At 61.9% G+C, this 15,677-nt stretch overlaps 2 protein-coding genes across 2 annotated transcripts; one reads left to right on the top strand and one right to left on the bottom strand.

Moving 5' to 3' along the window:
• Positions 1–73: 73 nt before the first annotated feature.
• Positions 74–7,883, bottom strand: PATL1 (PAT1 homolog 1, processing body mRNA decay factor). The gene is made up of 19 exons (XM_084208577.1): positions 7,810–7,883; positions 7,235–7,346; positions 6,939–7,150; positions 6,782–6,859; positions 6,027–6,221; positions 5,837–5,938; positions 5,575–5,664; positions 5,228–5,439; positions 5,066–5,155; positions 4,753–4,936; positions 3,656–3,779; positions 3,470–3,567; positions 3,327–3,386; positions 3,071–3,219; positions 2,590–2,749; positions 2,271–2,420; positions 1,786–1,877; positions 1,494–1,643; positions 74–1,314 (listed from the first exon to the last, which is right to left on the bottom strand). Exons 1-19 carry the CDS (start codon positions 7,822–7,824, stop codon positions 1,293–1,295), a joined length of 2,295 nt encoding a protein of 764 aa, XP_084064703.1. The 5' UTR covers positions 7,825–7,883; the 3' UTR covers positions 74–1,292.
• Positions 7,884–8,928: 1,045 nt separating this feature from the next.
• Positions 8,929–15,007, top strand: STX3 (syntaxin 3; the record flags this gene model as incomplete). The annotated part of the gene is made up of 10 exons (XM_084207787.1): positions 8,929–8,958; positions 10,331–10,408; positions 10,488–10,587; positions 10,682–10,756; positions 10,876–10,943; positions 11,419–11,527; positions 11,710–11,783; positions 11,870–12,004; positions 12,798–12,908; positions 14,915–15,007. 10 exons carry the CDS (start codon positions 8,929–8,931, stop codon positions 14,990–14,992), a joined length of 858 nt encoding a protein of 285 aa, XP_084063913.1. The 3' UTR covers positions 14,993–15,007.
• Between the last annotated feature and the right edge of the window lie 670 nt (positions 15,008–15,677).

Here is a 15,677-nt window from a genome sequence, read left to right as displayed (position 1 = left end):
TGACGCCGAGCAGTGAGTCCCCCGCCACTGATTGGCGGAGGGGCGAGGCTTCGCACCGGACGTGCTGCCATTGGCTAAGGCGTAACCACGCCCCCTGCCCGCTGCCTACAGAGGAAGTCCCGGGGATCGCGGATCGAGAGCCTGGAGGGGACACGGCGGGGACACCGCGGTGTCGCGCAGGGGGCGGCACGGGCCAGAGAAGGAGAGGCAAGGCTGGCAGCCGTATACAATTCATCTTTATTTACAATACCCTATAAAAATGTAAATTTAGAAACTTTATTCTCATTAACCAGAACCAAAAACTGGGAGGGAAAGGGAAGGAAAAAAAACCAAAAAAACCAAAAATTACTGCAAGCAAATGAAATTAAGAAAAAAAGCAAAAAAGAAGGGGAAAAAGCAAAAAAATAAAAAACCAAAAAAAAAAAAACCAAAACAAAATAGCAGGAAAAAAAGCAATAAAATAAAATAAAAATAATAAATGAACTTTCCATTTGATCTCTCAGAGAAAAAGGACAGGGAAAGGGCTGGGAGCAGGAGGGGGCTGGTTAATGCCAGGAGGAATTCCAGGGTGTAAAATCCATACATGTGCAAATCTCTTGGTTTTTTTTTTTTTTCTTTTTAAAAGCAAAACAAAACAAAGACAAAAAAAAAAAAAAAAAAAAAAAAAAAAAAAAAAAAAAGTAAAATTATCCCCCAACCACCACCACCTTCCCGAGGAGCAGCACAACTGAAGCCACCCGGATCTGATCCGGAGGGAACAGACACCTGGCTGTGACCCCCCACCCCGGAGCTGCTGGGCTGATCCCAGGGGGAGGGAAGGAGCCGAATTTTGGGAAGACGAGGCGAGTGTGCGAAACAAGTGTGTGAAGTGTGGGGAAGGGCAGGAAGCGGAGCTCAGTGCTTGTGGGAAGGGCTGGAGAAGGAGCAGGGAACGAGCAGACCATGGATGTGGAGCAAGGGGCTCCTCACTCCCCAGGATCCTCAGTAGTGTGTGTGCGAGTGTGTGTGTGTGTGTGTGTGTGTGTTTGGGGGGAAAGCAGCAGTTTCTGGGGGTGCAGAAGGAGTCGTGGGGAAATTAGAGCAGCAGGGAAAGGCAGCACTTTGTGGGAAAGGGGGGAGCAGCTAAACATCCCCCTCTTCCTGCTGATCCAGGGATTGGGGGGCAGATGCGCCCCATGTGCCAGGCCGGGCGTCGGGGGAGGTGTGGGGTGAACCGTGTGCCCTCCATCCATCCTTCCTTCCTTCCATCCTTCCTCTGGAACATTCCAGTGGTGGCGAGGAGCCATGGAGATCTACCGGATCCCCTGCACTAAGCTGGAACCAGGGAACACCAGTGGCAGGATCAGAGGGAGGCAGCAATTCCCCCCTCCCCAAGCTGCTCTCCCCCATTCCAATCCCTCTCCAGCTGCACCCCCACCTCTGGTTCCTCCTTTCTCCCAGTCCCCTGGTGGCACAGGGCCACATTCCCATGGGAAAAGAGGGCTGGCACTCACTGCAATTTCGTCTCCAGCAGGTTCAGCTTCTGCTGGTCGACGTAGCGGGAGAAGAGGGAGATCAGGTTGGAGGGGATGGACACGGGCTTTGCCAAGGCTCCCTGAGGGATCCGCAGCAGCTCCCGGGTCGCCATCAGCATCAGCTCCGTCCTGCCGGAAAAACGGGAGGGAAGAGGGAGCAGTGAGAGGTGTGGGGGTTCCAGGAGCCTGGAGGCTGCCTTTTCCACTCCAAGGGGCTGGGAATGTGGTGACATTCCAGGCAGGAGCATCCCAGCCTGGGACAGGGACTTACCATTGGTTGTCCTGCATCAGCTCTGTGTTCGTGTCCGAGCTCTGCAATTCCTCCCCTCGGCTCAGGACCAGGTACAGCAGGGACAGACCAAACTGTAGGGACAGGGAGGGGATCCGTCACCTCCAAGCATTCCTTGAGAGAACTGGAGAATCCCTAACGCTTCCCAACCCTCCTGGAATGCTGGCATGAGCAAGAAGACCCCTGCCTGCCTTTGCAGGAGGAGGAGGAAGAAAAGACCACAGACCACTCCCAGGCCAGGAGGGATTTACTGGAGCAACATTCCCACCCCAAATTCCAGGACTGGAGCATGGAGCGCAGCGGGACCGACCCAGAAGTTGCTGCCAGGCTGAAGCAGAGCCAGGGGCCACCCCAGACCGTTAATTAACGTGCCAAACACCCTCATTAATTAGCGAGGGGAACACCCCAGTGCTGAGAGGCTGCTGGAGCAATTCCCAAGGCTGGGAAGGGGTGGGAATGAGGAGCACCTTGTTTTGGAGCACAGCAGTGAGGTGCAGGTTGGTGGGAGCGGCGGCGCTCTGAGGTAGGTTTGTGAGCTGCTGCACAAGGCTGGTGACTGTTCCCAAGGGAAGGTGGTAGAGGACGTGGGAAAAGGGCCTCAAGAGGCAGGGAAGCACCTGTGGAGAAAGGAACACAGTTGGGAGCTCCTCACCTTTCCCTGTGCCTGGCTGGAATTGCAAACAGCTCCTCCCACACAGCCCCTCCAAACCTCCAGCACCGTCCCAGGAAAGGCAGGAACTGCCACCCTGGAGACACACAGAACCCTACCAGCCTCTGGAACCTGACCTCATCCTGAGCATCCTTCTTGATGAGGAAGGGCAGGTTCCTGGCTGTGGCCATGAGCACGTCGGCTGCTTGCTCTGGAGCCAGGAAGGGCAGGATCCGGGCTACCAGGCGCTTTCCTTTCCGGATGCACATGATCTGCATGAAGTGGTCATCACTCGGCCTGAGGAGGGAGCGAGAAAGGTGTCACCCCTCACCTAGGAGCATCCCAGGGTTATGCCATGGCTGGATCTGCCCCAGCACCAGGTGGAAAACACACCCGTGCCTGAAAAAACATCCCCGAGGTGGGAAAAGCTACACAGGAATGACATCCCTTAATCCTCAACTCTGCTAGAGGGAGGAGATGAAAGTTGTAACTTTGTAACCACAGTGAGGGTAAAATGGCTAAAAAAAGGTTACATCAGCCCCCTGCCAGAGCCAAACAGATCCACGGAAAACTGGTTTCAGTGGTCCCGGAGTGCTGGAGCTTCCAAATCCCGCTCACCTGTCCTGCCCAGGTGCCTTTCCCCTCAGATTGTCGTACATGTCACAGATCTTCTGCTTCCTCTCTCCCATCAGGGCTGGCCGCTCCCCTTCCAGGCTCAGGAGGTAGCGGCGCTCGTAGTCCTCCACATCCAGGAGGAGGCTGTACGTCTGCAGGAAGCATGGACCACTCAGGGAACCATGGAATGGGTTGGGTCGGCCCACTTTTTATCCCACTATGGACCTCTGAGGGTTGGGATGACCCCCCTTAAACTAACCTTCTCGATGGTGACGAGGGTCTGTCGCCTCTTATCCCGAACCTGCTTCTCCTTCGTCTCCTGCCGGGGAGGGAAGAGGGAATCAGGGCCATGGGAAGCAGCCACAGGGCTGTTGGAAGGGAGGAAGGCCAGGAGGAACTCACATCATCCTCACTGCGGGACGTCACCACGGCATCGATCATCTTCCGGGGGTTATTGACACTGGAGACGGTGAGCTTTCCCAGCGAGCCCTCAAACTGCACTGCAGGAAGGAGGGAGCAGGGAAGCCGAGGGATGAGTCCCCTCAATCCCTGGATAAAAGGAGCCCTGGGGCTGCTGGAGGGCTTTACCTGGCTTGTAGGTGTGCTCCAGCTTGGCCACCTGAGGGGTGATGAGTTTAGTGCGCTCCTTCTTGGGACCGTCACCTTGCACCTCCTCGGCTGCTGCCAACTTCTCCAGCTTCTGGAAGTAATTCTGAGGCAGAGAGAGGAAATGTTGAGCGTCTTCTCCCAAAAAACCATTGGCAATCTCCCTGTCCTCAGCTCCATCATCTTCCATCATTTAAGCCACAGCTGAGTCCATCCTCCTCTCCCATCCCTCAGGATGACAGAGATCAAGACTCCTCCTTAGCCCTCTCTCAGGACAATGACAAATCCATTCTCCACGTGGGGTTCCCAGTCCTTCCCAGCACATCCCAGTTAGCCTGCCTTGCTCCACTGGCACCATGGCAGGGCCTCCCCACCCCATCCACCAGTTTTGCAATAGCAGAGCTTTGCTGACTCACATCCTGCACCAGTTCCGCTTCTCTACTGGGACGAGCTCACCCACAGATCCCAAAAAGCTCTGTCAGCTCAGGAGAGGAGCCATAGCTCTCCCATCCCATTCAGTCCCCCAATATCCATCCCAGACGTTTTCCTCTCTCCCTGGGGACCCTCAAACAGTTCCTCAGCCACCACTTTGTTCCACCTGCTCCAAGTCTGGTTTTTCCCAGCACTGTCTGACATTCCCTACTCCTGAACTGGAAAAAAGCAGGAGCAATCCCTTCCTATCCACCTTCTCCACTGCAGTGCTTGGATTCCCACAGGGTTCATCACCACCATTCCCAGTCAGACTAAGTCAGCCTTTCCCTGACAAAGATCTCTCTTAAGTTTGCCATTTAGCATCTCCCTCGTCTCATTCCAGGGGTTTTATCCCAGCTCTGTCACACTTCCAATGGAGAGGAGCTGCTCCCGTTATCCCAAACTTATGAAACCAGTGTACCCCAACATCTCACTCCTGGAAAGCTCACCCAAAAAGGAGCCAGCTCATCCCAGGGATGCTGATCCCACCCTGTGCCTCCGCCTTCCTCTTCCAGGGAGAAAAACAACCCACTGCACTTCTCCCTGGATTGACATCCTCTTCCCCCCCAATATCCAACAGACAGGGAGAAGATGCCGCTCCCGAGTACCTGATAATAATAATCATCCAGGTAGGGATCAGTGCTCTGCAGCTGCATCATCTGGATCTTGGACACCCAGTCCTTCTCCCGCTGCAGCATGAGGTTGGCGTAGGGATCCTTACGGATCTGCTCCTGATGGCTGCTCCGGTGGCCCCCTCGGTCCCCCCCGGAGCCGTTGAGGCTCCGGTGCTGGCTGGCAGGAGAAGAAGGGCACCCGTGAGCACACCGGAGCTACAGGAAGGGACAGAGAGGGGGGACAGGTGACCCCGGAAGCAGGACACGTCCCCGTGCCGCGCGGCCCCGGCCCCGTCCCCGCACTCACTTGCGGTTCTGCTGCTGCCGCTGGTGCAGGAGCCGGCGGTGCTGGGGGTGCAGGTGGGTCGTGTCCGGCCGGAACATCTGGGGCTGCGGCCTGGGGAGAGCGGGAATGGTCAGGGAGGGACGCAGGGAGCGGCTGGGACGCTGGGACAGGGACAACACCGACCTCAGGTTCTGCAGGTGGGATCCGGGGCCCGGAGGGTGCGGCAGCTGCGAGGGGGGCGGGGCAGGGGGAGCCCCGAAAAAGGCACGGAACCCTCCGGCCGGGGACATCATCTGCCCGACTCTGCCCTGGAGCAGCTTGGGATTCACCGAGGGCAGCGGGCTCCCCACCAGCCCGGACACCCGGGCAAACTGGCTGGGGGACATTCGGCCGGCCTGCAGAGGCACAGAGGACACTTGGAGTCAGCCAGGCAGGAAAAGGATCTGGGATGGCCAGCAAGAGGCATGGAGTGCCAGGTCCCGGAGCCACAGAGAGAGAAAGGTGGGATAAAGCACAGGAAGGAGCTTTACCTGGGCTCCTCCGAGCAGCTGGGCTCTCTGCAGGTGTGTGAGAACAGGAGAGACGCTGTGGGGGAACGGGTGGCCCAGGAGGGAGGAATTCTGGAGAAAGAGTTGGGAAAAGGGACCCCAGTCACAGACCATGACTGGCAGACAGGACAAACCCCAGGATAGCCAAGCTCCATGGGGTGGGGATGTGCGACAGGAACACAGGGAGGTTTTGGGGGGGCTGATCATCAATCCCCAAAAAGATGGAGGAGAGAAAGCTGGATACCGGAACATTGCAGAGCTGGTTGGGGGACATCCTCTCTCCATAGGGAGCGGGATAACGCTGCTGCATGGTAGCTCGGATGTGGACAGGCTTGGGACACAGAATCTGGTAGGAGGCAAGTGGCACAGTCACTCCCCCTGGGAAGCAGCTTGCACCTTTGGGAGCAGTGGGAAGTTAGGAAGTGAGGAGATACCTGCTGGTTGAAGTTTGGGATGGCGGCCTGTTTGGGGGGGGTGCCGATGGGAATGGCCCGGACTGGGGGGCTCCCGATGATGGGGGAGGAGGAGCGCCGGGGCAGCGCCCGCTCCGAGGGATCCCGCTCCTCATCCCGAGCCTGCGGAGGCCTCTGGGGCAGGGCATAATCCAGCACGGACACCGACGGCATCTCCTGCAGCAGAATGGGAGGGACACCCCCCTGGAGCCACAGGCTGGGACATGGAGTAGGGTCAGTGTCCCCCTTCCTCCTGCCAGCTCACCACCCCCACGGTGCTTCCCTGGGATCTCCACGCAATGCTGGGCATTCCTGGAGCACACAGACTGCCGAGAGCGTCCTGTTTGGGATAACAGGGCGTGGGGCGGGAATTCTGGGTCACCTCCCAGCCCGGCAGAGCCAGGAGAGGGTTGGACACGCAGCACTTCAAAGCCTGACTCTTAATGAAACCACAACAACACAAAAATCCTCTGCCTCCAGGCATCAACATTCCCAAATCCTGCTGAGAGCCCTGAAATCCCTCAGATATCACCAAGCATCCCAGAACAGCAAAACTCCATTATCCCAGCCCTCCAGGGTCCAAGGGGAGACAGAAGGTGACAGCTATGAGGGTCTCCACAAGCCACAGATACAGCGGAGGGAAGCAGGACACTCCACTATCCCAGGAACAGTCTATCCCACCCAGCTGGCTGCCACAGGCATTTGGGATCAGCAGGGAAGAGCCCCCTGCCCCCTACCTGAGTGAGGAGCGGCCCCCGGATGCGCCGCAGCACAGCTGAACTGTCCCAGATGCTGGAATTCAGCCCTCCAGGCTGCTGCAGAGCACGGGGAGAGTCAGGACGGTGCCATGGGATCCATCCCCACGTCCCCCCGGATGCCCCAGCCCGCTCCCACCTGCGGGGGATCCCTGGTGTGCACGGCCTGCATGATGGCCGGGTCCTCCAGCTCGCTGTCGATGACGAGGCGCGTGAGCCGCTCGGCCAGCGCGTCCTCGGGATCGCCCAGGACGTCCCCGTCGTTCCCAACGGGACCGTCCGGCTCCCGGCTCGAGCTGGCCTTGTCCTCCAGCTCCGCCAGCCGCTCGTGGGCCTCCTGCCAGTCATCATCTGCGAGGGGGCACAGGGTGAGGGACGTGGGCCGGGGGCATCTGTGGGGTCAGGGAGCACTGGGGGTGACACTCAGGGTCTCACCGACGGCCCCGGCCCCGAAGGTGTCATCGTTGAACTGGTCAATGTCTTCATCCTCCTCCCCCAGGGCCTGGAAGGCATCTTCATCCTCGTCCAGCGGGCAGTCCTCCAGGGACTGGGACAGCCAGGAACGGGGTCAGCTCCACTGGACCTCCCTAACGACCCCCCAACCCATGATACCTCTACAATACACCCTCCCACCAGCGACATCCCCCCAGCCCCATTATCCACCCCTGGAAATCCCCCCAACCCATTATTCCTATGCAGTGACTCCCCCGAGCCATTACATCTCGCCAGTGACCCTCCACACCTAGAGAGTGACCCCTCCCGTTATACGCTCCCCCAGCCCGTTACAGTTCCCCAGTGTCCCCCAGACTCCTTCTGCCACCCTGCAGCCCGCTCCCAGACCCTCAGACCCCCTCAGTGGCCGCCCTCCCCAACTCATTTAATTCCACCGCCCCAGCCCGTTATACCCCCCCCACGCCGTTACACCGCCCCGGTGCCGTCGCGGCACGGTTCTCCCGCAGGCCCCGCGGGGTCCCGCCCGCCCCTGGCCCCCCCGACCCCTCCCCGCTCACCGGGTACCGGAACATGGCGGCGCCGGCGCCCCCCGCCCGCAGGCTCCGCGCCGCCCGACCAGGCCCCGGGCCCCGCCGCGCATGCGCCGCCGCGGGCGCAGCCGCATGACGTCATCCACCGCCACCGCCCCGTGTCCCACCCGCCGGCGCGTGTAAGGCGGGGCCAATGCGGGCCACGCCCAGTATAGACCACGCCTCTTTCGCGCGTGTTTCTTAAAGGGGCAGCGTCCCTTTTTCTCCCGTGCACAGCGGTGACACCCGTATGTCCCCCTCCCGCAGCCGTGCCCCCCAGTGTCACCCCGTCCACAGCCAATGTCACCCCGTTCACAGCCGCAGCAGTGCCCGCCCAGCCCTGTCCCCCAGCTGTGTCCCATCCACAGCCACGTCCCCCACCCGTGTCCCCTGTCCCCAGCCGTGCCTCCCCCAGCCGGGACCCCTGTCCCCATTCACAACCCTCAGTTGTGTCCCCTAACTGCAGCCATGTCCTCAAGCTGTCCCCTGTGCCGGCTCATGCCCAGCCGTGTCCCCCAGCCGTGTCCTGAATCCACAGCTGTGTCCCCAGATGTGACCCCTATCCACAGCCTCGTCCCCCCGAGCCGTGTCCCCCGAACCCAGCCGTGTCCCCCAGCTGTGACCCACACCCACAGCCGTGTCCCCAGCCGTGTCCCCTGTCCCCAGCCGTGTTCCCTGTCCCCAGCCATGCTCCCGCTGCAGCCACATGTGGCAGGGGGTGACACGTCCTCACCGTGTGACCCCCGAGGGGGATCAGCTTCCTCATCGCCTCCAAACCCACACCCTCCCCCACCTCTGTCACCTCCCGGGGGGCCCGGGGGCCACCCCCAGCCGCCGCCTGCAGCGGGTCCGGTGTCCCCGCGTGTCCCAGGTGAAGGGGCGGCTCCACCTCGTCCCTCCCCTCGGCGCCTTCCTTGTGCCCGTCACTGGGGATTAGCGCAGGGACAGCCCCGGACTTGGGGACAGGCACAGGGGACAGGGCCACCCGCCACCTCGCCTGGATGTAGGAGGCCTGGCCGAGCGGCGAGGACCGAAGGTGACATCGCCCATCCCTGCGCTGGGCGAGGACGGGGACCCCCCCGCGCCCCCCCAGCCTCCGGGGGCACCATGAAGGACCGGCTGGAGCAGCTCAAGGCGGTGAGGGACCCTCGGCGTGGGCAGGGGACAGCGGACCGTCCCAATGGGCCCCTCAGGAAAAGGGTGACACCGGGATGGGGGTCCCCGCGACCCCACCCCACGGTGGGCGGGGGCATCACGGGGAGAGGGGACCCCAAAAACCGAGTCCGTGGTGGATGGGGACGTCACAGGATGGATGTCACTGAAATGCCACCCCGCGGTGCGTGGGGCTGTCACGGGGATGGGGGGACCTCAGACCCCATCCCATGGTGGGCTGGGGTCTCGGGGACACCCCAATCCGTGGTGGGTGGGGACACCACGGGGTGGATGGCACCGAGACCCCACCCCGGTGTGCGTGGGGTGTCAAGGGGGTCACCCCACGGCAGATGGGGGACCCTGAGCCTCCCTCCAACGGGAGTGTCAGCTGGGAGGGACTGGGGGTGCCATCCCCGTGAGGTCTGGGGGCACGGTGGGTGTTTTGGGGTGATGTGATCCCCCCCAGCCGAGTCCTGTCCCCTCATGCTGTGGGGTGCAAGAGGGGGACAGCAGCCCCCACCCAGCTTATAGGGGGTGTATTAGGGGGGGTATTGTATATGGTGGTGGATTCGGGGTGCCCAGACCCCACTCTGCACCCCACACTTCCCCATGTTCCCGCCACCAGCGCCGCTTCCTTCTCCCTTTTCCCGCTCTGCCTGGGGCCCCACTTCCCCCCAGGCACTCCTGGGGGCTCCCCCTGCTCCCCACGGGCCATGGGGGTCCCAGTAGGCCCCCAGCTCCCAGCCGGGCCCCTAGGCATGGCCGGGAGGCTTGGCAGGGATTTACCAGGATTATGGAGCCATCAGATAAAGCCCTCGGGGGGGAGCGAAGGGATTAATTTTATTTTTACTCCAGCAGCAGGAGGAGGGGGGTGGGGGGTCCCAGCCTGGGGTCTGTCCCCATCTCCAGGACACCCCAACAACAGCCCCGTGGTGCTGGTGGAGCTGAGGGGGTGAGGGGAGGCAGAAGGGCTGAGGCGGAGTTTTCGGAAGGGCGGGATTTGGGAGCACATGGGAGGGGGCCTGGGCACGACACCAGGGTGAGGGGCACCAGCCACCTTCGTGCCCCCCAGGGCTGCCCCAGACCTGCCGCGGGGCCATAAACCCTGTCCTGTCCCCTTCCCATTGCTGTCCCCGTTCCCTCCCTCCGGCCAAGCCCAGCAATCCCTTAATTCCCAGCCACGTGTGGCCAGATGTGAACTGGGCTCGGCCCCCCCCCGCTCTCCCCCGCTGCAGATGTCCCCTCCTGTGCCACCACATCCCCATGGCTACTCCCCCCCGTGTCCCTGTCACCCGTGGGGGGGCCCTGGGGGCGCTGGCAGGGCACAGGGTCCCCCCTGAGCGCCGTGTCCCAGCAGAAGCAGGATGCAGATGATGAGGAGGAGCTGGAGATCGCCGTGGACAACACGGCCTTCATGGATGAGTTCTTCTCAGAGGTGAGGGAGAGCTGGGAGCGGGGCTGGGGGGTGTAGGGCTGCCTCCTAACCCCCCCAAAATCCTCCCGGGCGTGCCCAGATTGAGGAGACCCGGCAGAACATCGACAAGATCTCGGAGAACGTGGAGGAAGCCAAGAAGCTCTACAGCATCATCCTCTCAGCCCCCATCCCAGAGCAGAGTGAGTGCTGTCACAGTGTCCCCATGGCCTCCCCTGGTCACGGGGACCCTCCCTGGGGACATTCCCACAGTGGCTCACACCCGTGATCCCGCAGAGACCAAAGATGACCTGGAGCAGCTGACGACAGAGATCAAGAAAATGGCCAACAGCGTCCGCAACAAGCTGAAGAGTGAGTGGCCCTGTCCCCACCGCCGTGTCATGGGTGTCCCTGTCCCCCTGGCACTCTGGGACCATTGGGGGGCTGGCAGTAGGGAAGGTTCTGGTAGGTTGAGGTCTGTCTCTCTCCAGGTATGGAGAGGAACATCGAACAGGACGAGGCACGATCCTCTGCTGACCTCCGGATACGCAAGTCCCAGGTGAGCTCCAGCCCACAGCCAGTGTCCCTCGGTCCCACCCTGTCCCCCACGGCCTGGGGATGTGGCATGTCCAGGGGTCCCCAAGTCTCCCCCCAACAGCACTCTGTGATCCCAGGCTTTGTGTCCCTCTGCCCTGTCCCCAGCCCTCTGTCCTGTCACCTTGTGCTGGGACATGCCACATCCGGGGTCCCCTGGGTCTCATGCCACTGTCCCCACTCCCAGCACATTTTCCTGTTCATCCTGGCCATGCCCAGAGTGTCACTGATCTGACTTCCCATCCCTACCCCCAGCCCCTAATCTTGTCCCCTGGGCAGTGTCACACCTCTGTCCTCGCTCCTTTCCCCTGTGAGAGTGGCCCATGGGGATATGCCGTGCCTGGGGTGTTCCATGTCCCCGTCGCCAGGACCAGGTCCAGTCCCTCAGTGTCCCTGGGTGTCCCTGTCCCTCACCCTCACATCCCTGTCCCTGTTCCCAGCACTCGGTCCTGTCCCGCAAGTTCGTGGATGTCATGACCAAGTACAACGAGGCGCAGGTGGATTTCCGGGAGCGGAGCAAGGGCCGGATCCAGCGCCAGCTGGAAATCAGTGCGTGACCCAGCCCCGCGGCATCAAACCCCACCTCCTCCATGAAGAGGGAGGAGCCAACTCACACAGGCCCCTCCTATTTGACCAAGTTTAGTCAAATGGGAGGAGCCAGATCATACAGACCCCGCCCCTTATCCTGGACTGGGCGGGGCCTGTTCCCATCTCTCCCCACGTGCCGGCAGCCGGCAAGAACACTACGGACGAGGAGCTGGAGGAGATGCTGGAGAGTGGGAACCCCTCCATCTTCACCTCGGGGGTGAGCCCTGACGTGGGGGACACCAGTTGACACGGGGGTGTGTCCCAGGGCCAGGCCTCCCCGCTGACGTGTCCCTGTCCCCACAGATCATGGACTCGCAGATCTCGAAGCAGGCGCTGAGCGAGATCGAGGGGCGGCACAAGGACATCGTGCGCCTGGAGAGCAGCATCAAGGAGCTCCACGACATGTTCGTGGACATCGCCATGCTGGTGGAGAATCAGGTACGGGGACACGCAGGGACCCGGCCGTGGGGACACGGGGACAAGCTGAGACCTGAACATGGGGTCACAGGGACAGGCAGGGACCTGGGTAAGGGGACACAGAGATGAGCAGGGACCTGTGGGCAGTGTGAACAGAGACCTGAGCACGGGGAAAAGCAGGAACCTAGCAATGGGGTCACAGGGATGACCCCATTGTGTATGGGGACATGGACGTGAGCCATGAGGGATTTGGGCACAGCGTCCCAGGGATGAGCAGGGACCCACGTATGGGGACAAGCAGGGACCTATGCATAGGGTGGCCAGGGGCAAGCAGGGACCTGAGTGTGGGGTCACAGGGACCTGCACGGGACCATGGAGTGGCCCAGGGACCTGTGCAGGGAGGTCCAGGCATGGAGCAGTATGGGCTGGGGTGGTGACCACTGCATGTGTTCCCATGGAGCCACCCACCACCCCGTGGTGGCCTGGAGGGGACACAGGAGTGTCCCCCAGCCTGCGGTGGTGCTGTCCCCTCTCTCAGCCCCTCTCTGTCCCCCATGCCACGCGAGGAGCCGCTGTGTGCCCCGGGGATGGGTGAGTACCTGCGTGTGTGGGCGTGCCGCGTGCTGTGGGGCTGTGTCACCATGACCCCGCCGTGTCACCTGTCCCTTCTCCCCCAGGGCGGGCTGCTGGATAACGCAGAGCCGAGCACGTGGAGCAGAGCACAGAGATGATCTGGTGCCAGGTGGGTGGGTGCCAGCACCCTGGGGTGCTCTCAGTGTCCCCCCCCTCTCTGTGTCCCCCGGGTGCTCCGTAGGGAGCCATGATCGACCGCATAGAGAACAACATGGACCAGTCCGTGGGATTCGTGGAACGGGCCGTGGCTGACACCAAAAAGGCTGTGAAGTACCAAAGTGAGGCCAGGAGGGTGAGACAGACTGACAGCCCCTTGTCCCCTCCATAGCCCCCTGTGTGCCATTGGCACCCCCCAGCATTCCAGAGGTACCCCCAGTGTTGTCCCCTCTTGCCCTGATAGTGCCTTCACATCCCAGCGTTCCCAGCACCTCCCCATATCCTCCAACACCCCTGAGATCCCTTTATTTCCCTCAGTCACCTCCTGTCCCCCTCAGTCACCCCTCATATCTCCCAGCTAACCCCAACAACTCCCACCTTCCCCCAGTGACTCCACGGGAGGTTGGCAGCTCTGCCCCTCTCTGTCCCACTGCCCCCCCTGAGCCCCCTCCCACCCTCAGGTGTGATGAGCTGGTGAGGACTCAGCCCCTCCTGCCCCATCCCCAGGGCTCTGCAGCACCTCTGTGCCCCCGTGTCCCCCCCCCACGGGACAGGTGTCACCACCCCCAACTCCCCCCTGTTCCCCCAGAAGCTGCTGACTTTGGTGGCAGTGGCCGTGCTCTTGCTGGGGACAGTTGCCCTCATCATTGGACTCTCGGTGGGGCTGAACATGAAATAGCCCCTGGGGCGGGGGTCTGTAAGTGTTGGGGGGCAGGGGACCCCCACTGTGGGACACAGAGCCCTGGGGGATCCCAGTGCCATCTCCTGCTTTGGGGGCTCCAGTGCTTTGGGATATGAGGCTGTTATGGGGCCGGGGGTGCTGCCTTCTGGGTTTGGTGATCTCGGGTCTGCAGTGCTGGGGGTGTTCTATGAGGGTCTGCAATGTCTGGGGTCTCTGGTGCTCTGGGGTGTGTGTTTTTGGGGGTCTGCACTGCCCAGGTGTCTGTGATGTTCAGGAGTCTCTGGTGCTCAGGGCTCTGTGCTGTTTGGAGCCTGCATTTTTGGGAGTTTGCAGTGCTTGAGGGTCTGTGTTCTTTGGGGGTCCGTGTTGCTCCAGGCTCTGGATTTTGTCTCTTTCCTGCATCCATCTCTGCCATCCCCGCTCCCTCCTTCCTGCTACAGTCCCGGTTCCCTTTACTCCAGTTCCCCTTTCCCTCCTCCAGACCCTCCCGACCATCCCAGCGATGTCACCTCCCGGCGGGATCCTCCCCGGCTCTGATCCTGGACCCCTCCTCTCCCTGCTCCTCCCGGACCTGCTGCTCCCAGCCCTCCGTGTCCTGGTTCCCGCCGCTGCCTCCACCACCACCGCCTTTCCCGCTCGTCCTGCCGATCCCTGGGATCTGCCCCTCATGTTCCCACGGAAGGGGACAGGATTCCGTCCGTGGGGACGCGGCCACTGGTGCCTCATCCCCGGCGACGGGTGACAAGGACACAAATCCGAGAGCCGGACGCTCACCCGCGCAGGCATCCCGGTGGGACGAGGGCGGGAATAGGACAGGACACGGGGTTTGGTGGCACCCGCGTGGTTTGTTGTCACCGTGCTGCGACAGACGGAGCTGTCGGGGTCCCCGTCCACACTTGGCTTTGATGTCCGGGCGGGAGGGTGTGTTGATCATGGATATTTAACGCCCAATGTAATAAAATCCCGCTGATCCCGCCCTGCGCCTCCTCTCCGTGCTGGCACCGGGAACGCCCAAAGCCTCCCGCACGGCTCCGGCTCGGCTCCCGGTGCCCGGGGATCTGGGGGCGGGACCGGCCCCGCTTTCCGGTGCTGTAGGACACGAGGAGGAAGCGCGGGGCTGGGAACCCCCCCAGCTCGCGGGCCCTGTCCAGACTGTCCCCTTCCCCAAGTTTTTGGGTAAGTCACGGTGTTTGGTCGCCTGTCCCAGAGCACGCTGGCACTGTCACCTCCCTGTGCCACACAGACCCAGCTCACACCTGCCCTGCCACCTTCCCTGCACCGTCCCCAGCCTCTGTTCTTGTCCCTTGCCCTATCTCTATCCTTTCTCCCCCATGCCCAGCCCATATCCTTGTTGTCCCCCTCCCCATTCCTTATCCCCTGTCCTCCTCCCCAGCCCACTCCCTGTCCCTGTCCCCTCCCCAGCTGTGCCCCTGTCTCACATTCCCTGTCTCCCCGAGCAGAAGAAGATCATGATCATGTTGTGCTGCATCATCCTCGCCATCATCCTGGCATCCAGCATCGGGAGCATCTTCGCCTGAGCCCCCCACCCGCTGCCCTCCAGGTGACAGGGACAGGGCTGGGGGTGGCACGGGGGGTCCCTGGCACCCCCCAGTCCCAGGAAGCGGGTTTGGGCCTTGCCAGGGTTGGGTTCACCCTGAATGCCACGCTGGGGAGGGATGGGGATGGCGACAGCACTGTGAGCCACGTCCCCTTCCTGAGTGTCACCTCATCTTCCTCCCTGTCACAGGTGGCCTTTCCCCCTCCTGCCCCCCTGCCCGGATGATCCACGGGAGAGACCCCGGCCCAGCCCTGATCCCCGAGGACATCCCACGTGTCCCTGGAGGAGTGGAGCCCACCCACTGCGCTCCCTGCTGCCCTCCCAGCACCCTCCTCCTCCTCCACTCGGGTGACAGTCGGTGGCCGCTGTGACAAGCAGCCCCTCCTCGGTGGCACGGAGCGGCCGGAGGGGCTGTGCCCCTCTTGGGGGGGACACGGGGCTCTGCCTTGCCGGGGCGGCCGGAGGAGCCTCTCCCTGTGCTTGGAGCTCCTTGGATGTGCAGCCACCCATGCTGGAGCCTTCCTCCTCAATAAAGAGCTCACCCACACTCTGCCTCCTGGCTCCAACCTGATCCATGGATCCCTCAGGATGCTCCCAGCCCTAAAATCCACTTCAGGATCGAGAGCCTCGTGCTTCAAACCCTGATCCATTTATCCCCCAGCCCT

This window comes from Fringilla coelebs (genome assembly GCF_963513975.1).
Source record: "Fringilla coelebs genome assembly, chromosome: 6".
NCBI classification, from domain to species: Eukaryota; Metazoa; Chordata; class Aves; order Passeriformes; family Fringillidae; genus Fringilla; species Fringilla coelebs.
Note: the sequence above shows the minus strand (reverse complement) of the source record. Positions and strands in the feature narration are given on the sequence as shown.